Source organism: Corythoichthys intestinalis, chromosome 3 (assembly GCF_030265065.1).
Source record: "Corythoichthys intestinalis isolate RoL2023-P3 chromosome 3, ASM3026506v1, whole genome shotgun sequence".
Taxonomy (NCBI): Eukaryota; Metazoa; Chordata; class Actinopteri; order Syngnathiformes; family Syngnathidae; genus Corythoichthys; species Corythoichthys intestinalis.
This window is the reverse complement of record NC_080397.1, coordinates 33,583,509-33,609,540: the sequence shown is the minus strand read 5'-3', so window position 1 is coordinate 33,609,540 and position 26,032 is coordinate 33,583,509. Positions and strand designations below refer to the sequence as shown.

The following is a 26,032-nucleotide window of genomic DNA, read 5'->3' as shown; positions in this document are numbered from 1 at the left end:
ATGTAAATTATTGTGTTATTGTCTTCAGCAGAAAAAATGCTGTTGTTTCCCCCTCTGTCATTGCTGCTTGACCTGCATTTCCAGGATACAAAAGTCATGCAATTTCAGCGCAGTATCAACTTAATTAATAATTCAAATGTTATTGGGTGCATCAGACAGAAAGGCAACACAAGATTCAGCATTGCTGATCCTCAGGCCTGGAGATTGTATTTCCAACTTCTGTTCAACGCATTGTTTTTCATAAGTAAAGGTCCAATATTAATCTTGATCATTGAGCCTGTCAGATCTGCAATTACAGGAAATGTTAGGTTTCGGCTATTACTGCCAAAGGAGGGTCAAACATTATTAAATCCAAGGGTTCACACTTTGTCGTCCCTCTCCTGGGAATGGTTAGATATGACATTGAGCAAGTCCACACTTGCAGAACAAATCTGTCATGGATTGCAATACTGAACTCATTACATGACAATGAAACATGATTGTATTGTAGCCTATCGTGCTCAATTGAAATCAAATGAAAACGAATTTACTGAAAATATTGTGTTATATACTGTATATATTTTTTTCCAGAAGTGTGAATATCTTCATCTCAAAAGCTTAATTATTGTGATTATTTCATATTGTGTTTTTTGTTCAGAGAGCCTACTTCTTCAGCATTGTAGCTGTTGGGTGGTTTATGTATTTGACTGCAGCCAAAAGTACATCGTTAGTTGAGTGTTTTAATCAATAAGAATGCATTTATCAAATTGCTATTGCTTTAAGTAGTGAAAAGTGTGGATGCAGCCAAACTCACTGAAAGTAGAATTTCTAGTGATTAAATTGAGTGCACTTTTGGACTGGCTCATGCTACATTCTATAGCTAAAGAAATATGCTGGTAGTTTTACTCAGGGTGGAGTAAGACAAGGACAAGCAGGATGGAGAGAATGGGTGGCATAATTGAGGCCATCGCCTTGTTAAATGCATTCCGCTTCAATATTTATTACCCGCGCAAATATGCCGTGATGCATGTTGTTAGGGTGTGCTGCACCTAATCAAATGTACCCATTCCTCAGGGAGTGTCTGGGTGTAATAAGAGAAGATATTGAGTGTGTGAATGTGCTATTCATTTAACTGATATACTGTGGACTGAGACTACAGAGGCCTAGAGGAAGACCTGGCATCTCTTTACTGGATATAAAACAGTCTGTCCTCTGTCAAGGTTTAATGCAATGAGATATGGCTCTCTGAATCCTCCCTTAGTCATTCCTCCTCTATCCTAACTTCTCTATCTCTGTACCCCTCCCTAATGAAATAATGAAATTCCCCTTCCCTCGCTGTCTTGCAAGAGCTGACACTTTGCCAGATTCATTGACGCAGCACACTTGCTGAGTCATGAAGGTTTCAACATGCTACGGTTCATAGACGGGAACGTGGATGAGGGCGAGACAGGCAGGAAAAACATTGGCATCAGCTCAAGCGATCTCACATTGAATACTGATTTAATTAGAATAATGGAATTCTCACTCAAAATAAACACTAGCATAACTGGCAATTAAGGGAAACAAAGTACTATGATTCTAATTTGTGCATCATTGGTGCAGGAGAACTGGCATCTTAAATGTTGTCATGTATATATTTTTCTCTATTACCTGCTGCAGATAAACATTTTTATCAATCCTGGTAGAGACAAATGTCTGTTGGTTAACAAGTGTATAAAAATAAAACTGTGGCAAATATGTAATGTATGTTTACAGAACACCATAAATGATCATGAAAAATGTATATAATTTGATGCGACACGTGTGTTAAACTATAAATGAAATAGAAAGCATAGAATCTGGGTTTATAAGGCTTCAGGGCTTTATTATTGCAGAAAATTATGGATAGCAACCACAGAAGACTGTTAGCCAATTCAGTAGAGGCTTTCCTATGAGCACATTCTCGTGAGATGCAAGCACGAATATGCTGAAAACAAATATACACAGTCAACAATAAGAGTTTGATGTTTTTGACATTCTCTTTGGATAATGGTTAATGTGTACCATCCATGCAACAAGCTGATGAAGCCTCAAAGTAGAGGACTTGCTTTGGCTGCAAGTTAGTAAACCATACATATACATCATTAAGATTTTCCATTTTTCGCATCTCTCTCTGTTTCCACTTGTTTTGGTTTTTCTTCTTTGTCATCATCACTGCCCTCCCCTTCTTTGCTTTGGTCAGATTTGTCTGCTTCTTCCTCTTCATCTTCCTTTGCTGTTTCTTCTGCCTCAGCATCTATTGGGAGAGAAAAACACTTTTACCACTCCACTATACTAGACCATGTATAGACATATTGCATTCACCTTCTCCCTCGGCTTCATCTTCGGCATCCTCATCTTCCTCTCCCTCCTCCTTGTTATCTAGGTCGTCCTTTTCCTCCTCTTCCTCCTCTCCCTCTTCCACCTCTTCTTCATCCTCCTCTTCTTCGGCCTCTTCCTCAGGAGGGCTTGCTTCTTCCTGCTGTACTTTCCTTGCAGTTATTGTCTCCTGAGTAGAAATGGTTGATGTATACAAGCGAGGGGTCAATAGGTACGGCATTGTCGAATGCAGTTGAGATTGCATGGAGACACGATTTTTTCCAGGATGTCCAGCAAATACAACTTGTGAGTGAACAACAGAAGACATCTGGCCACAGCGGTCTAAGCGGTTCTCTTCTCCTTCAAGTAACTTTCTAAAACAGAATGAAAGGAAATATATTTGTGGAATTTGCTTCAGAGTTTCAAAGCAACACACGTTTAGGAGTACAACCTGTAAGCTGCAATTTCAATATCCAAGGCCATCTTCACATTTAAGAGATCTTGATAATCTTTCAGGTAGCGGGCCATTTCGTTCTTGTTGGCCCTCAGTTCTTCCTCCAGCTGATTTATGGCATCCTGTAATGAAAAATTAAAAGACATCATTCGCAGAAATAGTCCTTGTGCCACAACAACTTTGAAAATGATCTTAGTAGCAGGTTTAGAAACCGCCTAGATCAGTTTAAAGCTATTTGCAGATATTTTTGTCCTACAGTGAACATACACATCAATGTCTTTCAGTTGCTCACCTGCAGTGCAGAAATCTCAGCGCTCTGCTTCTCCTCCACTTCCTGCAATTGGTTTTCCAGTGCTTGGTTGATGTCTCTGCAGGCATCAATCTCCATCGTCCTAGTTTTGAGCTGCCTGCGGTATTCACAAGCCTCATCTTTGACATTACGTACATTCTCTGCATTGCGTGCAGTGCCTACCGACATCACATTCATCTTATTACAGAACCACTCCTCAGCTGTCTGGCGATTTTGTTGTGCCATCGTTTCATACTGGGCTCGTATGTCCCGCAGAGCAACTGAAAGGTCAGGTTTAACTACATTCATTTCCACGGACACCTCTGTGCTGTACTGAATTTGGGCTTGGAGTTCAGCAATTTCACTCTCACAGAGACGCTTCAGGAAGGCCAGCTCATCCAGCAGAATTTCCACTCTTTTCTCAAGCTCGGTTCTCTCCATTGCTACCTCATCTGCCTCCTTTCTGGCATCCATAAGCCTGCTCTCTGCTCCCTCCCTACCAAGTACTTCATCCTCGTAGCGTTTTTGCAGGTTTTTCAGCACGCCCTCTACTTCATCCCTGTGGTGCTGGGCAGCTTGTCTCTCATAACGGGCCTCCTCTACTGCAGCATTTAGCTGGCGGATCTCGTGCTCATATTGGGCCCGGAGGTTCGATGGCTCTGTTTGGCGCTGCCTGAGCAACAGACGTTCGGTCTCCAGTAACTTGTTTTGTTGCTCTAGTTCATGGACTCTATCTATGAAGCTTGCAAAACGGTCATTGAGGTCTTGTAGCTCAGCCTTCTCCTGGGTTCGTAATCTTTTGAATTCAGAGGTGACCTGTGCTGCTTGGTCAAGGCGTAGCTCAGTGGCAGCGGCATACGCAGGAGCGGAGAGCAGGAAAGAGCTGGAGGCAGCTCGACTCTGAGGAAAACTTCTGTATGACGAGGCATAAGATGTTGGAACAGAGTGGCTCGAATATGCAGCCCTTGATTCTAGACCTCCACTCGATCCATATCCTGCACTACGCGCAACTGTTCTTCTCTTGTAAGTGGAAGGAAAATAAAAGTCAAAGCCGGTGGAAGTCATGATACAAGGCAATTTGCTCTGTGTCTCGGGATGAAGCTGTGTCAACTGCACAGTGATTCTGCATTACCCTGGCTTTTATAGAGCCAGTAATGACTGTGACGTAAGCTGCTTTTTGCAGGCATGCTGACAAAAGGAATTGATAATGGAGCCAGCATGCCCGTCTCAGCCAAGAGAGAGAGGTGGGGTGAGGATGTTCAATAAGTTGAGTGGCAGTGGCACTGCAACAAGCAAGGTCACTGAGTGCACCCGCATCCTACCCTACAACTATGGTACTCCCAAACCTGCAAGTTCTTACAATTATTTAATATTCTGCAATGCCACAGAAGTAAAGTGTTAAGGCAAATGACTAAGTAGGCCTACAACATATGTTGTAAATTGTACAGTACGTGTGTGTACACTAATGTCCTGCTAATGGATGCAGTTTAAACTTCCAAGACATTACAGTAAAACCACTTTTCCCAATATGAACAACTCAAAATTGTTCACTGTTGTACTGTATAGTCTATTCACCTTTGAAATATTATATTACATGTTTGCCCTCTAGTGGATTTTTGATTACTGTGCAAGTTGAATTCTTTTTTATTGACACCGTTCAAAAATGTGGTGAGCAGAAATCAGAAGATAAAAAATGTCTATAGTTCTTTGGCTTGGAGACATTAAATTTAAATGCTTTAAGTGTAAAATCGCATTTTTCAATGGACAAAGACATCTGTCGCGTAGTTGATAATTCAGGAAAACACCGTGAGTGGTTTAATATAGATATAGGTGATTGGCCAGACAGAAACCGCATTGGCCAATGAGCTACGAGTTTCCTGCTGAGTCTCAGTCCCACTCAGGCGCTTCTTACATGAATAACAACAAAGGCTGATGTATTTGATGAAGTTCCAAACTTGATTAGTACTACTTATTCACTCGTTTGCAGATTTCCCACAATGTATTCCTTGATTTTACAACATCAGTGTTATAGTTCCCGTTGAGAGGAAAATGAATGGTAAGTCCCAGTCGCTTTGCATCAATGGCATACACACCTCACATGCCCCATATTTAGCTGAGGTACCTAACGGAGATTTGTGTTGTTCTTGTTTTGTGCTTCTATGACGTCGGATATGGGATTTATAGATCATTAAGTTTTTGTGTGAACATGCCTTTCTTTATTTCGACATTGTCCCGTGGCAGAGCTAAGCTAACTATGCTACACTTTCATTGATTCTCCGAGTAAGGTTAAGCTAGCAATGTGGTGAGTGATTTGAACTAATCAAACCTTGAGAATTGTAAATAGACACTTGTCACTTGATCTTGCATTTTTTTTTCTATTTCACCGCTACAATAATTTTTCAATTCATAAACAGATCCCCTTAAGTGTTGCTGATCCGAAAGGTAGATGGATAATTGGCCATTAAACAGCACATCATCCATGATATAAATATGGTAAGGTGGTCTGAAGAAACATCTGCACCACATTAACAATGTTTTTTCAAGAGCGCAAGTGCTTTTCTTTTCTTTTTTAAAAAAAATACAGTTACTTGTCTATGTGTTAACTATTGTTTTTTTTTTGTTTGTTTGTTTGTTTGTTTTTTTTGGTACAGATTCGAATTGCTGCATTAAATGCTGCTTCGTCAGCTGCAGATGAGTCTCAAGACCCCTTGAAAAGTAAAAAAAGCAGAACAAAAGAAGCTCAGGTATAATGAATCTACGCAATGTTGAATATCTACCTCTGATATTTCCTTGATGACAGTTCTTTCTCTTTGTAGGAAGCAGAGGCTTTTGCTCTTTATCATAAGGCTTTAGATCTACAGAAACATGACAAGTTTGAGGAGTCTGCCGAGGCATATCATGAGCTGCTTAAAACGCCGCTCCTCAAAGAGGTAACCTAGTATACAACATGCAGTGTTCTTAATGCAGTCTGTAGCCACAACATATGCGTTGGCTGCAGTAGTATGTTAAATTTCAAATTCATTTGATTATCACAATTTGTCACAATTATCCATTAAAATGGAAAGTACTACAGCAATGTGAGAAAAAAAGTTAATGTCTTCATCAGGTAGTGACAACAAGTAGAAAAAAAACATCCCAGTTTAATTAGCAATGTTAAATTTATGTTTGTTTGTTTGTTTGTTTTTTTCAGAGGAACTATTAAGTATTACGAATTTGTAGTGACTTAACCCACTTTTTGTTATTTAAGGCTATGCCCTCGGAGGATCAAAGCATGGGTCTCAAGCATCCCGGACTGATGTTGAAGTATTCCACTTTTAAAAACCTGGCTAGTATGGCTGCATCACGAGATGACCTAGAAACAGCGATGGACTTTTACTTAGAGGTCAAATAATACAGAAATTCCACACATTATACTTTGCTTAGTTTAAATTGGGGATGTCCCGATCTGATCAAGTGATCGGAAATCGTGCCGATCATGCCATTTTTCAGAGGATCGGAATCGGGTGAATAGGATTGGATTTTTAATTTAAATAATATATTTATGTTTTTCTGCTTCATTCTGGTACAGCCTCTCACTCTCCCTCCTGCTGCTTTTCTTGGTCAGCAGTGCAGCTGGAGTTTGCTAAAGTTAACAATGATTGACAGGTTTGAAGCTTTGATCTGTCAAGTGAAGGCCCTGTAGCTCGACGATCAAAGGTACAAATGTGTTGATGGTCGTTTAATCTTCATTGTTCAGAGGCTGTTCCTGGCAGTGTGAGTGTCAAAGTGTGAGTTAGTGGACTCTTTCATATGAATTATATGAATGTTATGGAGAATGATTAAAATTATCCATTAAAGGTGATGCAATGAAAAATTTGGGTGTGCCTACATTTTGTGCTGGTGCACCTTAAGAAAAAACTTAGGACCACCAGTGCAAACAATGCAAAAAGGTAAGTGTGGAGCCTCGGCAATCTATATCGCAGTTTTGATTTTTGGCAATATCATTGAAGCCTAATTTATATATATATTTTTTTACTTTTTAGGGGCTAAAAAGTTACAAAATAATCCAGAGAAAGATACAAGAATATATACGTTTTATACTTCGCAACACTCCTGGAAAAAGACTACTGTACCCTACTGTAAAAAGGATCAAGAATAAACAATCAGTCAATCAATTAATAAACTCTTGCGGCTGTAGAAAGTACAGTACTGTAACATTTTTTGTTCAAGTAAAAACATGCCAAAAAAACCTTTTTCGGTCTCGGATCAGGACTCTGTATCGGCAGATTCTCAAAATCAGGTGTCTCGGACTCGGGTACAAAAATATGCAATCGGGACATCCCTAGTTTAAATTGTGTCCAACTTTATGGGTAAAGGCTTAATAGGCTTAAGGCTTGTCCTTTTTTGTAGGCTGTTCTATTGGATTCTACTGATGTGAACATGTGGTATAAAATTGGACAAGTGGCTATACGACTGTTGCGCATTCCCTTGGCCCGACATGCCTTCGAAGAGGGATTACAGTGTAATCCAGACCACTGGCCCTGCCTGGACAATTTGATCACTATTCTTTACACACTCTGTGATTATACCTGTATGTTAAACTATCACCATATGTTTGTTTGCTGTCTAATGTTTCACATTAAAAACATTAATAGAATGATCATTTGTATAAATATTTCCAGGGTGTTTGTACTTAATCAGTAAAGCCCTTGAAAAGGATCATTGTTACACAAAAGGCCTGGTTTTGAAGGAAAAAATCTTTGAGGAACAACCCAGTCTTAAAAGGGACACAATGCAGATGTTCAAAAAATGGTGACTACACTTGTCTTTCTATTCTTCATTTAATAGTAATTTTTTGGAAAGGCGGTTTTAAATTATTATTATTTTTTTTTTGCAGTGACATGTCTATTCACTACGTGGAAGTGGAAGATGAGGAACGTAAATCTATTGTGGACGAGGCTTTGGATTTGCGAAAACGTAGACAGGCATTGTCTTACACGGAACCGACCCCTGACCTTGTTTTGATTAAGCCTATTCGCTGTCTTTCGTGAGTCCTCTGAACAGTACTTGTTAATTATATCAAATACTAATTAAAATCTGTAGCACAAAAACATTACTAAGGGCAACATTTCAATATTATACATAGTTCGATGACTGGATTTAACATTGGACTATTTTCTGAACACAGGTGGAAGCATGTGGGTGAATGCCTTGTTGCAATGTATAGATATCAAACCACATGTGGACCGCCACGACCAAGTCTTGGTCGCAGGATTGACTTGTCAGTATATCGTGACCGAAGCTTTCTCCAAAACCTGCCTGAACCCAGCAGTCCAACCAGCACAGGCCAGACGACAGTGCTGAGCAGCAGCCCCAGCTCATCTCTGCCGCCGACTGTCCTTCCTGAGCCGTCAGCACTGTCACAACCTGCCCTTCAAACCCAAATTGCAATTGTGGAAATCCCCACAGCTGCTGCTTCAGTCGGTCAGTTCTAACTAGAAATCATATTTTGATTCAATAATGTATTATTTTTTGAACATGGTTTTCTCCCCATCTATAGTTTCAGCAATAGACATTTCTCTAGCAGATAAAGCAAAGAAGACACCTAAAAGGAAGCGTGCAGTAGAAGACAATGTCGAGACTGCTAAGAGACGCTCAGCGCGGGTTCGAAATACTAAATGCAAAAAAGAGGAGAAAATTGATTTTCAGGAATTGCTGTTCAAGTACCTTCCTTCAAGGTGACCGCAATTTGTTTTGTAGTTCATATTAGTATTGTATAATTTGGTTTTGTGATTAGAGTGCATCAAATTAATCTTGTAGATTAAGGAAATTTGATCCTGAAAATGAAGATGAAAGTCTGAGCAATCTTGAGAGACAGTGTGTTGGAAAGGACGACACACAATCTCTTCTTGGGAGCTGCATTCCAGTTGATATAGTTGATTACATGAAATCTGGTACGTAAATTCTTCATCCACCTACAGTCATGTGAAAAACATCGGACACCCCATTAAATATTCAGTTCTTTATTAAGAAATATTCACATATCAATGTCTGATCTTGTTTTTTCTGGAAAAGAAAGATTTAATTGCAGTAAACAACAAAAAATAACATTTACTCATTACACCAAATATATCAACAAAAATCCATATTCTGAGGAAAAAGTTAGGACACCATAGAAGCTAATAGCTAGTGTTACCCCCTTTGGCTGAAATAACTTCAGTGAGACTTCTTGTAGTCATCTACCTGTCTTTGACATCGGTCTGAAGAAAGTTTCCCTTCTCCTCAAAGCAGAATACTTTCAGCTGTGAGATGTTGAGGAGTTTCTTGCATGTACAGCCCGTTTCAAGCCACACACAGCATCTCAGTGGAATTAAGATCTGGGCTTTGACTCAGCCATTCCTTCCTTTTCAGCCAGTCCTTGGTGGATTTACTGGTACGTTTTGGGTCATTGTAATGTTGCAGGGTCCAGTTTCGCATCAGCTTTTATTTTTTTCCAGATGATCTCACTGGTCCCTTAGTCACCCTCTGATACATGATAGAATTCATGGTGGATTCTATGATGGTGAGCTGGCCAGGTCCTGCTGTAGCAAAACTATCCCCAAACCATGACACTTTTACCTCCATGCTTCACAGTTGGTATGAGGTTTTTTTTTTCCTGGAATGCTGTGTTGGGTTTTCGCCAAACATGTCCTCTGTTCTGATGTCCAAATAATTCAATTTTAGATTAATCTGTCCGAAGAACATTATCCCAGAAGTCCTGGTCTTTGTTTACATTCACTCTGGCAAACTTCAGTGTGGCCTTCATGTTCTTCTTGGAGAGCAAAGGTTTTCTCCTTGCACACCTCCCATGTAAAGTCTCTTGCTGATTGTAGAGGCATGCACATTCACATCAACAGTAGCAAGAGCCTGCTGCAGGTCCTGTGATGACATTTTAGGGTTTTTGGAGACTTCTATCAGCATCTTGCTGTCTGCTCTCGGGGTGAACTTACTTGGATGGCCAGACCTGGGCATGTTGGTAGTTGTTTTGAATGTCCTCCACTATTTTCCGGACAGTGGAATGGCTGATTTTATATTCTTTTGAGATCGTTTGAAATCCCTAACCAGACTCATAAGTGTCTACAATCTTCTTTCTGAAGGCCTCAGACAGCTCCTTTGATCTCACCATGCTGTTTTCTCTCACTTACACAGTCACTGTTGAAAATATTCTGCGTTGAGGAGTGGGGCAAACTTTCTTCAGACTGGTAGATGGCTACAAAAAGCTTCTCACTGAATTTATTTCAACCGAAGGGGTTAACACTAGCTATTAGTTGGTAGGGTATCCTAACTTTTTCCTCAGTTAGAATATGCATTTTTGTTTATATATTTGGTTTAACTAGTAAAACAATGTTATTTTTTGTTGTTTACCTGCAATTAAATCACTTTCTTTTGCAAAGATGAAGAAAAACAAGATCAGACATTAGCCACGTTTACATGCTGACTTTTATTCATACCGATTCAAATCATTCCGAATGGAAATTTCACATCAGCTGTTTACATGTCACTTCATCTATTCCGATCCAGCGTTTACATGTGACTGCCTTTATTCCGAAAGGACGTTTGACAACTGCCGTCTGACATGCGCAGATTAATCAAAACAAAGCGTCACGTTGCAAAACATGGAGATCGATCGTCAGATCAGCTGCTGTTTTAACTTTTCGAGTGGAAACAAAACTTCAGAATGATACGCCGTTCATTTAAAAAGTTGTGTGGGTGCGCTGTGCGTGTGCTTGGAAGCCATGTTGCAAGTGACGTTACTTACGTCACCAAGTGACGTCACCACGTCAGTACGGAGCATGCGCAGAAAGAACGCAACCAGACACCATTCCGCTTCCCTGTTTACATGATATCATTTTACTTCTAATCGGTTTGGGAAAAGGAATATTCCACCCCTGTGAATCGGAATGAAATTCCATTCGGTTTGGGCCTGTTTATTCCGAATGAGGTGTTTATATGGAACACATTTATTCGGTTTGAACAAATATTCCGATTGTAATTGGAATATTTGGCTCCATCTAAACGTGGCAACTGATATGTGAACATTTCTTAATAAAGAATTGATTATTTAATGGGGTGTCCTAATTTTTTTCATATGACTGTATATGTTCACACCATGGTTCCTGCTAACAAAAATTGTTCTCGTTTTCTTGTTTGTTTTTATAGAGCAACAGGATGTTCATAACTTCCTCCTTAAGAATATGACAAATGGAGGAATACTGGACCTGATGTTGTGCTATCTGAAGGCAGTGGGTCAGAAATTCATGGAGGAGTGGCCCCCAGGTATGACTGCTGTGGTGCTGGAAGTCTACCAGATTTGGAGAAAGCACAGCTCTGGTCTTCCGAACCCTTTGTTTCGGGACTGTAGTAACCACCAACACATCCGGGTAAATGATAAGAACAATCTTGAATTTTTGACTCGAGTAATACCTTGTATTCAGTGAGTATTTAACTTCTTTCTGTATAGGAAATGTTGGAAATGAGCTTGGCCTGCATGGAATTGCAGCTAGAACAATGGTTGCACAACAAAGGCAAGACTGTTGGTACCAAGAATATCATTAATGAGGAATTAAAACATTTTTCCCCATGCTTTAAATGTTTAGTTGCACACAATTTCTTAAAATTATTCTGGCAAATACCGAAAATATAGACTCCGGATGGTACTTTAGAATATCACTGATTTCAGTTTAGAATGTTGCAACTGCATATTTTTACCCACAGTGTTCTTCTTTTAGTCACTCCTAGAAGAAGCACAGGTTCCATTAATGACATGCCTGAAAATGAATTCCCTGGGCAATATTTTAAAGCTGATATTTTGCTCCTGGCTTTGGGGTCATCTCAAAAAGAACTGTTTGAGGACAAATGTTTGGAAGTCACGGTCCGTGTCTACTGGCTGAAGGCGAGATCCCTCGCTCTTCTTGTAAGTACAGCTTTTTTTTCTACGATATGAATAATTTCAACTCATCCTAATCCAGATATGACAAATATGTTTGTCTTTTTTTCTAGGGAGATATGGAATTGTCTCAAGAAAGCTATGATGTCTGCACAGGGCTACTGCAGACCAAACCCAAGCTCCCTGATGGAAAATATTTTACTATCAAACTGCCTAATTTAAGGGTAGATGCAGCTATCTCTATTGAGGAGGTCAGTGTATTGATTTATTTATTTTTTTATTCTCACGTAGGCTTTTTTAATGCCCTTGTTTCTGCCATTCCGAATTTTTTTTTTTTTCCATTTTCATGATCAGATTGACAAAAGACTGAAGTCTTTGGAGCGCTGTCAGTCTTTAGAGGAAATCCAGCGTCTCTTTGAGTCTGAAGACTTTGAGTCGGTTGTGCGCTTGTTGCAGCCTACTCTCAATTACGGCAGCAGGAGTAAACATTTGGAGTTTGTCAGCTCAGCACCAGAGCGTCCTGCTCAGCTTCTATTATTACAGGTCATGATTCACAACAAATGCTTTTCATCATGTGGCGTTGGAATGGCATGTGATGATCGATACCATTCATTCTACAGAATTCACTCTTGAGGCTACAAGATTACCAGCAATGTTTAGAGACAAGTGAGTTGGCTATGAATGAAGCTCTGCAGCAGCTCAATTCTTCTACAACCAGCTCTTCACCTTTGAAAGAAGAATGGGTCAGCACCATTACAAAACTGTTGGAGGGCATTGACACCTGCTTTACAAAGGACTCAGAGCTCCTTAACAACATAACTCACTTTTCCAGTATGGCTCGACTGGCAAATAATCTTATTCAGGTTAGAAGAACACTCACTATTCATGGTAACTCTTACACAATGTTGACATTTTGTGATTGTCTTTTCAGCTGATCGACCTTAGCATGACAACTTCCGACGATCCCAAAGAGCCGTATTTCTTCTCTGTGCTGCCGTGGATTATTTTATACCACATAATCAAACATGAGGAAGCTGCTTTCAATGCTATGCTTCAACAACATTTGTCTGTAGGGGATGACGAAGGTTGGTGGACTACTTGATTTCATGCTTTTGCCATGTTGACATTGCCATTACCCTGAAAGACTTCATTAACTTGACTTCTAGATGACTCAGATGTTCCAATGCTGCCATCCTCCCTTATGCTTCTGAACACTGCTCATGAGTATCTTGGACGCCGTTCCATGTGCTGTTGTTCAGATGGTTCACTACTCAAGTTTTTCGTAAGTTTAGGCAATACCTACAAACTACTCCTCTAAACTTAACGCAAGAGTCATTCTAGGACCTTTTGGCTTAAAAATATGCCTCACTTCTCTGGTTTTCTGCTACATTTTCATAAATAATAGATGATGAACCATCAAAGAATTGCTTAGCTCAGGGTACAAATCAAGTGCATTTTTTTAATTACCTATTTTGTTTAAAATTTACAATACTAATAGCACAGTAATAGGGTTGCAAATCGTGCTAATGTTAGCTTTGGCTAACTTACCTTTATTTCTGGAATGATCCATAGGATAATTGCATAAATGAATTCAGTTTTATCTACAGGGTGACCCAAAGAGGGAGATTTTTTTAAGAATCCAATAAAACCAAGAGTGATGGAAGAAAAGGATTTTATTTATAGTAATTGAAACCTTAAAACATGCCGTTTAAGAAACAATTATAGGATTTTCATTTAGAAATAACATCCTTTAAATGGCATCCTCCTTAATAAATGCATTCTTCAAATTTGCTTTTGACCACTGTTGAAAAAAACAAAAAAAGTTACCTCTTGCCATTAAAGACATATCACAGAATTTTACAGTCCTTGAGACCTTAAAAATATGGAGACAATTCAGGGAACAGTTTGGCCTGCATACTGGATCAAGACTAGCTCCGCTTAACCAAAATCACTTATTTCTTCCGGCGTGTTCCGACCTAGCTTTCGAGACATGGTCGAAAAAGGGCCTACAAATTCTTGACGATTTTTATATTGATGGCATATTCCCTTCATTTGCAGACTTGTCAAAGAGGTTTACTCTCCCAAGCTCTCATTTATTCCGTTATTTTCAAATACGACATTTTATTCAAAAACTTTTTCCTCACTTTCCAAACCGCCCACCTGAAACGCCGATGGATGCCTTTCTTGTACCCAAACCAACACAGAAAAGCCTACTGTCGACTTTATATGGTTTAATTTTTAAAATCAATTCAACTTCCTTAAACACTCTTAGAACAACTTGGAACTGTGACCTCAACATTAATATTTCAGATGAACAATGGAACAATATGCTTCATCTTGTTCACTCTTCATCAATTTGTTCTAGACATCAACTCTTACAGTGCAAAATTCTACACAGGAGTCACCTTACAAATGCGAGGTTGGCCAGAATTTTCCCTGGAAGATCTGATGCATGTAATAGATGTAAACTTTCACCAGCTAATCACATACATATGTTTTGGTCATGCTCGAAACTAGTTGTCTTTTGGCGAACAGTGTTTGACACTTTGGGAAAAGTGCTGGGCACCAAGCTGAATCCCGACCCTCTAACTGCAATTTTTGGAATCTCTCCCTCACACGCTTTGTCTAAACTATCAAGGAAAGTCATTGCTTTTACAACACTACTTGCTCGGAGGCTTATTCTCCTCAAGTGGACTCACAGTTCCCCACCTTTACACAATAAATGGATCCAAGAAATCCTGCAAAACCTTAGACTTGAAAAAATTAGGTTTTCCCTAAAGGGTTCCATGCAAACCTTTGACACAATCTGGCTACCCTTTTTACTCCACATAGACTCCATAACAATTGAAGCTGAAAAACATTGAGCTACCAACACTCTCCCCATCTATTTTTTTAATTTTTAATTTTTATTTTCAATTTTTTTTTCTATGTGTGTATATATATATCAGGGGTCGCGTTAACCGAATATTTTCCGTCGTCGACCGGTTTTTTAAAACGGTGACGGAAAAAACTGAAGTCCGTCCGTCATTTTGACAGGTTGCAATTCACACCCCAGACCACAGGGTGGCGAGTGATCATATTAATTAGCTATTGTCTCTCTTACTGCATGACATCGTTGGCTATTCTGTCAGAATATTGTAGCGTCACCGGGGTCTGGCGGCGGCACCGTGATTGACACATCAACGCGAGGTGCTGCGTCACCAGTAGGTAGATGGCGAGATAGTGTAAAGCGCTTTGAGCTCCTTGAAAGGTGGAAAAGCGCTATATAAGTATAACACCATTTACCATTCTTATTGGTGCACTCGGTGTGCCAGCACGTCATCCAATTGGTGGACTAGATTGCCGCCTGTGTATAGACCCCAATCACATGACGTCAAAACTCCGCCCCCCTGACTGGAGCCGCCATATTATCCGTCAGCTCGTCGTGTTTACACATTACCGCTACGTACATGCCTCCTATTACGGCGTGTTTTTCTGCTCGTTAACATTAATAATCAAAATGGGGAAGGCGTGTGTGGCGGTTGGTTGCAGTAGCAGAGAAGATAGACGGAGACATTTGAAGTTCTACCGTATTCTGAGAGACCCGAAGTGGAGAACGAGATGGACTGCTGTAATTCGACAAGAAATCTGGGCACCAAACGATCACCACAGACTATGTAGTAGTCATTTTATATCTGGTAAGATGCATTTAATATATATTTAGAAGATTTTGGGCTGACAACCACAATGAAGATCATTGTGTGACGTTGGTGATTGGGGTCTATATAGTTGCCTCTTTTTCTTTGGGGGTGGAGTTGTTGTTTTGTTGGTGTTGTTGGCGGTAAGCAGAGTAAAAAGAGGGAGAAAAATACCACGACTTCCGTGTCTAATTTTTCGCCGCCAAGCAAGCGTTACAATATTAATTAAAAATGAATGAAAACTGAATACTATTGAATATGTCATCATTATCATTTTAAAAATTTAAGTGACGGGTAAAAATAGATTATGACCGGATTTTTATGACCCTGTCAGTCAAAATGACAGACAACGAAAATGTCTAGCGCAACCTCTGATGTATATATATGTATACTTGTGTGCATATGTGCATGTTTGTGTGTGTGTGTATTTATATATATACAGTATATATATACAGTATATATATATATATATATATATTTTTTTTTTTTTCTTTACCTCATTATATTTTATTTTTCTAATGTGTGTGTGTGGTGTGTAAGTTGTGAATGAGAATGTCTGTTGTCTTGATCGTGCTGGGAAGGTACCTTTATCTTGTGTATGTTGCCTTATCTTGACCTCTTCGGTGAGAGGCTCACTGAGTTGCATCGAAACCCCATCTATCATTAGATGTCATTTATGTGCTTCTATCTCTATTGTGTTTCCCCTGTACCTAACCCATTAATGTGTAAAAAAATCAATAAAAAAAAAAAAAAAGAAAAAAAACAGGATTTTTTTGCATATTAGCAGACATGCAGTAACTGTGGTGAATTCAGGATGAAATTCCCAGTATACCAGCGCGGATGAGGAATCAATGAGAAATCTCCAAAGTAGATTTCAAGAATGCATTTGTACAGCAGGACGACATTTAAAGAACGTCATTTACAAAATAATGAAAATTTCATCACTGTTTCTTAAACGATCATGTTTTAAGGTTTCAAATACTCAATATATTTTTTCGTCCCTCACTCTGTTTTATTGGATTATTAAAAAGTTCCTGTTTTTTTTTTTTTTTTTTTTTTCCCCTTCTCGGTCACCCTGTACAACTTAAATAGGTTTAACAGGATTTTGTTATTGTGATAATAAAGGTCAGCGTTTTGGAAAAGGAGTTTGCTGCCACCGCCAGCAATATCTGTCATCCCTACAAAGAGGAGTTGGAGATGGCTTTGGAACAGTGCTTTTTCTGCCTATATGCCTATCCTAGTAAGAAGAGCAAGGCCCGCTTCCTTGAGGACCACTCCTCACCACAGGTCAGATTCTGATTATAATGCCAGGTTTTCACCAGCAATCTTTTTACAGTCACAATACACTGATTAGGGGTTGCTCGTGTGAAATGTGCCAGTAGAAAAATAACTCTAACAACCTTAAATACACTAATCTAGTGTTTGATAAATTGATACAAATAATTTTGTTACAGGTTGAGTTGTTGTGGAGTGAGGCCCTTTTCATGTTCCAGTATTTTAAACCAAAATCCCTGCCTGAGTTTGACAGCTACAAAACAAGTACAGTCTCTGCAGATTTAGCTAATCTGTTGAGAAGATTTGCAGGAATCGCCCCTCCAAGTGAAAGTCCTACCCTTACCATGGATGAGGTAGCAGCCTATATTGATGGCATCACAAAGCAGGTCAGTTTGTTAGCCCACACTCAATTCATGTAGCATAAAACGATCAAACATGAAGCATTTCCTCTAAAGACTAAGATATAAGGCTTCCATAATCAATTTCTAATGCCAAGGTCAGACAGACTTGGTTGTACTGTGGCTGCACGTCTAGCCCAAGGCATAAAAAATTATAACATCATCAATATTTATTTATTTATTTTTTTTACAAAGAAATGTGCTTAATTCCTTCCTCTGATATTTTCAATGTTTTCTTTTCTAAGACCCCAAGCCTTCCTGAGGGTACTCCTCCTGCCCCACCAATCATTAACGAGGTTTACTACTTGCTGGCTGATTATCACTTCAAGAACAAGGAGCAGTCGAAAGCCATTAAGTTTTATATGCATGATATCTGTGTATGCCCCAACAGGTGAGTAATTTCACTAAGGAAAAATATTAATTTGAATTTTTAATTGATTTTAAAGTTTGTAGTAGATATCAAAAACTGAATGAGAGGACATAATAGGGTTGCTGATTTTTAATCCTCACGTCCACATACAAGAATATTAGGCTGGGCAATAGGGCCTAACAATATAATCTCAACAGTTTTTCACCAACAATTTGATTCACAATTTTTTTTCCTCCCTCTACTTTTTTAAGGAGATAATAAGAACAAAAGATAGATAAAGCTTATAACAAGTTTTCCCCTAATAGGGCACCCATTCAACTTATTGGTATTGCAAAATAACGCTGTTTGACCACAATTACACAAAACGCAAAACTTTGATGGCAGCAGTTGCAGCCAGTCAATGATGGCGAACAGCCCTCCCAGTCAAAATGGATTGGACGTCTAGTGCAATCAGTGGCATTGGAAAATGAGTATTCACAGCCAGTCCTCCCAGTTTAAATGAATTACACATCTATAACCATCAGTAGCAGCCAATGAATTCAATACTATGATTATTCATTTTAATATTTTATGAATTAGTTGTATTTATCAATTTAAAATACAGTATATAAAACAGATTCATCATTTATATAACTAACAACATGTTGTTCTGAGTAGTCAGAGGCAGCAAATATATCGTTACATACAGTTGTGGTCAAAAGTTTACATACACTTGTGAAGAACATAATGTCATGGCTCTCTTGAGTTTCCAGTTATTTCTACAACTCTGATTTTTCTCCCATATAGTGATTGGAACAGATACTTCTTTGTCACAAAAAACATTCATGAAGTTTGGTTCTTTTATGACTTTATTATGGGTTAACAGAAAAAGTGATCAAATCTGCTGGGTCAAAAATATACATACAGCAGCGCTAATATTTGGTAACATGTCCCTTGGCCATTTTCACTTCAATTAGGCGCTTTTGGTAGCCATCCACAAGCTTCTGGCAAGCTTCTGGTTGAATCTTTGACCACTCCTCTTGACAGAATTGGTGCAGTTCAGTTAAATTTGCATAAAATATACATACATGGATCTGAAAAAGCGAATCATTGACTTGAACAAGTCAGGAAAGTCACTTGGTGCCATTTCAAAGCAGCTGCAGGTCCCAAGAGCAACAGTGCAAACAATTGTTTGTAAGTATAAAGTGCATGGCACTGTTTTGTCACTGCCACGATCAGGAAGAAAACGCAAGCTATCACCTGCTGCTGAGAGAAAATTGGTCAGGAGGGTGAAGATTCAGCCGAGAATCACCAAAAAGCAGATCTGCCAAGAATTAGAAGCTGCTGGAACACAGGTGTCAGTGTCCACAGTCAAGCGTGTTTTGCATCTCCATGGACTGAGAGGCTGCCGTGCAAGAAGGAAGCCCTTGCTCCAGAAGCGGCACCTTAAGGCTCGACTGAAGTTTGCTGCTGATCACATAGACAAAGATATGACCTTCTGGAGGAAAGTTCTGTGGTCAGACGAAACAAAAATCGAGCTGTTTGGCCACAATGCCCAGCAATATGTTTGGAGGAGAAAAGGTGAGGCCTTTAACCCCAAGTACACCATGCCTACCGTCAAGCATGATGGTGGTAGTATTATGCTGTGGGGCTGTTATGCTGCCAATGGAACTGGTGCTTTACAGAGCGTAAATGGGATAATGAGGAAGGAGGATTACCTTCAAATTCTTAAAGATAACCTAACGTCATCAGCCCGAAGATTGGGTCTCGGGCGCAGGTGGGTGTTCCAACAGGACAATGACCCCAAACACACATCAAAAGTGGTAATGGAATGGCTAAATCAGGCTAAAATTAAGGTTTTCGAATGGCCTTCCCAAAGTCTTGACTTAAACCCCATTGAGAACTTGTGGACAATGCTGAAGAAACAAGTCCATGTCAGAAAGCCATCAAATTTTACTGAACTGCACCAATTCTGTCAAGAGGAGTGGTCAAAGATTCAACCAGAAGCTTGCCAGAAGCTTGAGGATGGCTACCAAAAGCGCCTAATTGAAGTGAAAATGGCCAAGGGGCATGTTACCAAATATTAGTGCTGCTGTATGTATATTTTTGACCCAGCAGATTTGATCACTTTTTTCTGTTCACCCATAATAAAGTCATAAAAGAACCAAACTTCATGAATGTTTTTTGTGACAAAGAAGTATCTGTTCCAATCACTCTATCAGAGAAAAATCAGAGTTGTAGAAATAACTGGAAACTCAAGAGAGCCATGACATTATGTTCTTCACAAGTGCATGTAAACTTTTGACCACAACTGTATATACATATATATATGTATATATATATTAGGGCTGTCAAAATTATCGCGTTAACGGACGTTAATTAATTTTTAAAATTAATCACGTTAAAATATTTGACGCAATTAACGCAGATGCCCCGACCAAACATTATGTGTAATATAGGCCGAATTTTTATGCCAAATGTCAATACAGTGGTACCTTTACATACAATCACATCGACATACCACGTAAAATTTGACTTGTCATTTTTTTTGGACAAGATAGACACACGGGATTTTCTTGTGAGAGAAATCAGCATGGGTCCAAAGAAGGCTAGTGCAGGTGGTTAAAAAAGGAAACAGGTGACATTTACAATTGAAATAAAAAAGCAAATATGAGCATGGTGTGCGTATGAGTGAACTGGCTCGACAATATGGCAGGTCTCCTTCGACCTCAGTTTGGAAGTCTCCATAAGTTAAGGTGACAATAAAAATAAAATTATTTCCCATTTATTTTTATTATATTGTTATTGTTGTTGCATTGACAAGGAAGTCGCCAGCTTCGTCAGGTTTTTAATAATTTATTTCAGAACTTGGCAACACAACTTGGCTACTGTCCGCCATAGCTGACGTCAACAACAACATGAAAAAAAGAGTCAAAACCTTCCACTCCACCGCACCTCTCTCTCCCCCTCTTTCTCTGTCCCACGGTGCGTTCAGGAACAGCATGCAAAACACAACCTCCACATTAGAACCCAATTCATTACATTATTATTTTTATTGTTGTCATGTGGCGACCCCTGAAGGGAAAAGCCGAAAGGATAAGGAGAAGAAGATATTATTATTGTTCAGATTTGTATTTATAATTTATTTGTTTCGCTATGTGAACTTGTTGTTTGTAATTGCATTATTTATTAAGGATTTAGCGTAGGTTTTGGGGCTGTGGAACGGATTAATCGAATTGTGATGTATTCTTATGGGAAAATCCCACTTGACATACGACAATTTCATCTTGCAAACCAGGTCCTGGAACGAATTAAATTAGTATGTAGAGGTACAACTGTATTGTGGCTTCTATGACCCAAATGTGATATCCATGTATGTGGATGTTGGGTTTAAGGAGGTTAATGTCCTGTGTGTGTGTTTGTGTATAGGTTTGATTCCTGGGCAGGGATGGCCTTAGCCAGGGCCAGTCGTATTCAGGAGAAACTCAATTCAAATGAACTCAAAAGTGATGTACCCATATGGAAGCACTCACAGGCAGTGCTCAACTGCTTTCAGCGGGCTTTGGAGATTGACAGCTCCAACCTATCGCTCTGGATTGAGTATGGAACCATATCATATGCTTTGCATTCCTTTGCTTCCCGACAGCTAAAACAGTGGCGTGATGAGCTTCCACCAGAGGTTGTAAAACAGGTGAGGCCAATGCAATTACTCCAGGAATTATGTAGTCTAGAGTAGACTAGTTTACTTATCAAACCTCTGTTCTTATTTTGTTTTCAGATGGAGGAAAGGAAGGAATCCATGTTAGAGACTGCATGTCAGTGTTTCCAGGGAGCTTCGCGTTGTGAGGGAGACAGTGATGAAGAAGAGTGGCTCATACACTATATGCTAGGGAAGATTGCAGAAAAACGCAAACAGACACCAGTGGAATATCTGAACCTTTACAAAAAGGTAAACAAAAAGCAAAGCTCACTTGCTGGGTTTGAATCGTATACCCTCTTTTAATAATAGCTAATGGAATTGTATTAATGGAAAAAAAAGTACATGAGATAAAAGTAACTTTAAACATTTTTTTAAGATAGGCAATCTTGAAAAGAATCCACCTACAGGAACTAAGATTACTGTTTCTCCTCCCTCACAAGATGTTCTTTTTTGTGTGTGTGTGTGTGTGTGTGTGTGCATTTTTTAAATTTTTTTATTTTTCTCTCAATTCCCAAGAGCTGGAAACATACAGCATTACTCATAGCACTATTGTTATGATGAGATCGTTGGAGGCTGGTGAACTTTTGAAATTTCAAACATAATGTCATGGCGGTCAGCTGCTATGCAAGTATAGTGAATTCTTATTACAGTACTCATGACAGTCCTCTTCTATACGAACACCCTTCTTGTCATCTCGTATATTCATATTGTCGTATGGCGCTTTACTGGTTTGCTGAGTGTCATATGTTGTTGTGAATTTGAAGGCAGCGCACTTTCTGCATGAAGAGGCTGCCAGGTACCCTCGTAAAATCCATTATCACAATCCACCTGACCTGGCAATGGAAGCCCTGGAGGTAAGTCACTTCTATAGACTGATATTTCACCCTGAGTGCCTGTAGGTTTGAATAATGAGGCGCTCCATTTTGTTTTATGCCAAAGCAGTCCTCTTAAAAGGCATTGTTAACTTTATTTCTTCTAGTTGCACTTCCGTCTCAGCGCCACCATCCTAAAGCTGTTGGAGACTAATGAGCCCAATCTGGACCATGAAGTTTTGTTCAGTTTGTTGGTTGAGGCTGCTACTGGCCCCTTTGCCATAGGGGAAGAAAAGAGTATGCCCAGTATACCTAGGTCTAATGAAAAGTAAGAACCCATGGATGATAACTCTACAGTAATGGTTAAAAAATCTTTCATTGTACTGCAAAATCAATGTTTTGTATTCATTTCAGGGAGAAATCGATCTCTGTGGTAGATGAGGACTTTAATAGTTCTTCCGTTGGCATGGGCAATATCCTTAGCTCTTCCCTTCAATCAGCTGCCACTCCAGGTGTGACATCCCCTCTCTACGTGGCCACGCCGTTTGACCACGATTACGCCAAACGCAAAACTCTTCGACGGCAGCAGTGGCAGCAGCAGCGGCATGAGGAACAGCAGGCTGATGGTACAGTCCCAGTCCTAGACATTGTCTCTGGGCTTGGGCCCTTTGCCATTCTTTGCACTGGGGCAGGAAGTCTACTGAGGAGTAATAATCACCATTTTGTGCTTCCTTGATTTGTGTTAAAATGATGAGCCACTTAGATTGGGTGATTGGGATATGGTGAAATGGGCAATATGGCTACAGTCTTCTGGAATACTTTGCAATAGAATAAGCTTGGCAGGGGGCACACTGGCCAGAATGCACTGCGCATGTATGAGTGTGGCTTTTCACAGCTTTGTCCTTTTTGCTATCCTTACCATCTTGTCAGTTTGCTTATCCTATTGAGGTCAGTGTAACTACCACAATTTATATTTCAACATCTTTTTGGTCGTAGATTAAAGTGTTTTGAAGTAACTTCTCGATAATAAATTGACAACTACAAAATCAGATGGTCACAAAAATATAAAAATAAGGTGATACTCAAAACAGTTATAGTGTAGTAAAATGAAATAAGAGAATATGTACTGCTGACATTAATAAATCGATGTGAGATTTAAAATAAGAAGTCAAATCAGGTTTAATTAAACAGTCCTAAATTATCAAAGATCCAGAACAGTTTCATTGACAAATATTTCACATTATAATATGTATAGAAGCATAAGATTATTTACCACAGCAAATCTGATCGCGTTTTCAATATTTTTTTTCGTAAATAAATGTAAACAAAACAACTTGTTCAGAAAAACGAATGAGACTGAATTCAGACTTCTGGTCATTCATTGAACTGATCCAACAACTCTTCAAGAGGAACCACAACTAAATGTCAAAATCACATTGTTTCAATGTAAATATGCACTTAATGGACTGTTGTTTACTTAAATCTTCTGAAGTATTTTTGTGGCTGTCACTTTTAGGTCTTTTCGCTCACGAGAGTAATGACAATCTACATAATTGATTTCATTACATTGACAAAAACAAAAGCAAAATGATTAATTGAAATTCGATCTTAGATGTTTCCACATCAAAGATCTTGTCCAAAAGGAAAATTTTGAGCGGGGTGAAAAAGACAGTGATGATTTTCCTTAATTACAGAAACTGTCTTTTCATGCATCCCATGTTTCACGATAAAAGGGGGAGTTTGTAGTTTTCAAACTGCTTCCAAGATTTTAACATAGTCTCACTTCACCCCAAAACCCTTTTGTCTCTGACCGAATCACGCCTCACTTCTGTAAACATGCACAAAACATGCACGTTATGAACATGCTCTGTAATCAAGGCAATCAGATATTGCTAGCATGACATATCTATTTTTGGAATTTTGCAAGGCACTAAATTTTGCCTGTACAATGTTTATTTTTTGAATGTACAATCAATAATACACGAGGAGGGGATTAACCAACCTGTTGACCAAACAGGTTGCTAATTCTACATTGGTGCAAATTCTCTAAGCTGCCAGTGGTCCCTACATTTCGGATAGTAAGTTTCTATACCAGTGGTTCTTAACTGGGGTTCGATCGAACCCTAAGGGTTCGGTGAGTAAGCCTCAGGGGTTCAATGAAGGTTAAGAAATGCAGAGCCCTATTTTGTACGCTGACTAAATCTAGGCAAAGTAGCGTTTTAGATCAGGTTTTGGATCTGTTTGCCCTTAATTTAAAGGCTTTATTTGATTTCTTTCAAATGCTTGTCCTCTATCTAATTGGAGGAGAAATCAGTTTGTTCAGTGGAAAGTTGGGTGGCACAGACCTACAGACAGCATGAACTGCGTAGATAATTTTCTTTTTTTAAATTGCATCATTTTACGCCATGAAAATAGCATGTGATGCAAGGATGCGACAATAAACTGAAAATGTAGACATGAAAACGAAGAAAAGAACAGTGTGAAATGAATGAATGAATGAATTTCATTTCATTTACCACCATTCAGATCAACGGCAAAAGGCATTATTTGTAGTGAATTAAAAATCCGGTAGAAGTTAGAACAGGAATTCACTTAGATGTTACCTTGCTAGGTCTTGAATTCGTAAAAAAAAAAAAAATGGCTTCATTATGAAAATCTGAAGGGTTTGGTGAATGCACTTGTGAAACTTGTGGGCTTTAGTACCTTTAGCAAGGTTAAGAACCACTGTTCTATACTCACCATTGTTTTGTCAATGAATCTGTCCGGTTCCTTTTTTTAAGGATCCTCTTTAATCGAAATCAGTGTCTCCCTGTTTTCTGGATAGTAGATACCATGTCAAAATGCCTGATTTGTTTGACAGCTACACGGTTTGTTGATTGATTGCAATAGCCTTTGAAAGTCAAACATCTCGCAAATGAGCAGATTTGAATTTTTTGCAGATGTTATGTTAGATTGTTATATATTTTTCCATTGTACCTGCCTATTTGTGGTTGCTACACATTCACTCAGAAAAAAAACTGACTGAGTGACATCCATTGATGGCGTTTAAAAAAATAAAATAAATAAATAAATAAATAAATTCTTTTGACATGATAATAGAGACATCAAAGCCATTCTTTACAGTAACTGATTGACTTTTTCTCTCACTGACTGTTCAAAATAATACTTTTAAAAACATTTAAATAATAAAAATTGAGGAATCATACTGTTTGTTTTCAACCTGCAAACTCCCCCATGAAGCTTGAATTTGCTATATTGCCCATGTTGCCAGTTTTGTCCCCCTTTCCCAGATTTTTTCCCTTCCTCCCTACCTACCTGCCTGCTACCTCTTTTGCCTGCTTGCTCTTACCACCTGCTTTGCCATTTATATGCATGTTGTTCCAATGGGGTCACTGTCTTCAGCAATGAGTAAACGTCACTTTATTGTCTGATGCTTCGCAGTGTTGCGTTTTTTTGTTGTTGTAGATTTTGGTGTGGGTTTATTTAGCTAGACTAAAATTCTTGACTCATTGGAGATATCTTGCCCTGGTGTGATTTATATTTCATTGCACTAATGGGACATATTTGGAAAGTATCCAATTAGTGCAAAAACTCATAAACCAGTGGTCTGTTATTGGCAAAGAACTGAAAGCCAAGTTATGGAAATGTGGAACGTGTTAGCCAATCATTCTGTTCAAATCTTATTCTGGCAGAAATACTGTAAGGCCTAATTCAGACATCCAGTCATCTTAAAGATTCTGTTTTTACAGTTATTTTCTCTTGACTCTGTCTTTACACAATGATAGATGATCTTAGGTTTATTTTGCTTTCTTATTTATAGTAATAGGTCAGTTGTTTTCGACCAATTCAAAGATATT

General features: G+C 39.0%; 2 protein-coding genes across 8 annotated transcripts in view; one reads left to right on the top strand and one right to left on the bottom strand.

The window, feature by feature from the left end:
- Nucleotides 1–1,868: 1,868 nt before the first annotated feature.
- neflb (neurofilament light chain b) lies at nt 1,869–4,159 on the bottom strand. The gene is made up of 4 exons (XM_057831872.1): nt 3,063–4,159; nt 2,768–2,892; nt 2,323–2,690; nt 1,869–2,254 (listed from the first exon to the last, which is right to left on the bottom strand). Exons 1-4 carry the CDS (start codon nt 4,122–4,124, stop codon nt 2,103–2,105), a joined length of 1,707 nt encoding a protein of 568 aa, XP_057687855.1. The 5' UTR covers nt 4,125–4,159; the 3' UTR covers nt 1,869–2,102.
- Nucleotides 4,160–4,934: 775 nt separating this feature from the next.
- Nucleotides 4,935–26,032, top strand: part of cabin1 (calcineurin binding protein 1) — a 56,103-nt gene continuing 35,005 nt past the window's right edge. For 3 of the 7 annotated variants that reach the window (XM_057831867.1, XM_057831868.1, XM_057831865.1), the window contains exons 1-27: nt 4,936–5,115; nt 5,474–5,552; nt 5,711–5,803; nt 5,876–5,989; nt 6,307–6,441; nt 7,449–7,629; nt 7,721–7,850; nt 7,936–8,085; nt 8,227–8,522; nt 8,599–8,776; nt 8,859–8,992; nt 11,238–11,458; nt 11,539–11,614; nt 11,807–11,991; nt 12,078–12,215; nt 12,319–12,507; nt 12,585–12,827; nt 12,896–13,049; nt 13,131–13,246; nt 16,767–16,928; nt 17,096–17,302; nt 17,560–17,705; nt 21,093–21,354; nt 21,442–21,612; nt 22,128–22,217; nt 22,343–22,503; nt 22,590–22,801. In XM_057831867.1, the coding sequence (XP_057687850.1) occupies nt 5,550–5,552; nt 5,711–5,803; nt 5,876–5,989; nt 6,307–6,441; nt 7,449–7,629; nt 7,721–7,850; nt 7,936–8,085; nt 8,227–8,522; nt 8,599–8,776; nt 8,859–8,992; nt 11,238–11,458; nt 11,539–11,614; nt 11,807–11,991; nt 12,078–12,215; nt 12,319–12,507; nt 12,585–12,827; nt 12,896–13,049; nt 13,131–13,246; nt 16,767–16,928; nt 17,096–17,302; nt 17,560–17,705; nt 21,093–21,354; nt 21,442–21,612; nt 22,128–22,217; nt 22,343–22,503; nt 22,590–22,801 (4,147 nt within the window). In that variant the 5' untranslated portion in view covers nt 4,936–5,115; nt 5,474–5,549. Of the gene's footprint in view, nt 5,116–5,473; nt 5,553–5,710; nt 5,804–5,875; nt 5,990–6,306; nt 6,442–7,448; nt 7,630–7,720; nt 7,851–7,935; nt 8,086–8,226; nt 8,523–8,598; nt 8,777–8,858; nt 8,993–11,237; nt 11,459–11,538; nt 11,615–11,806; nt 11,992–12,077; nt 12,216–12,318; nt 12,508–12,584; nt 12,828–12,895; nt 13,050–13,130; nt 13,247–16,766; nt 16,929–17,095; nt 17,303–17,559; nt 17,706–21,092; nt 21,355–21,441; nt 21,613–22,127; nt 22,218–22,342; nt 22,504–22,589; nt 22,802–26,032 lie in introns of all 7 variants that reach the window. The other 4 variants (XM_057831870.1, XM_057831869.1, XM_057831871.1 and 1 more) reach the window with 3 other exon arrangements.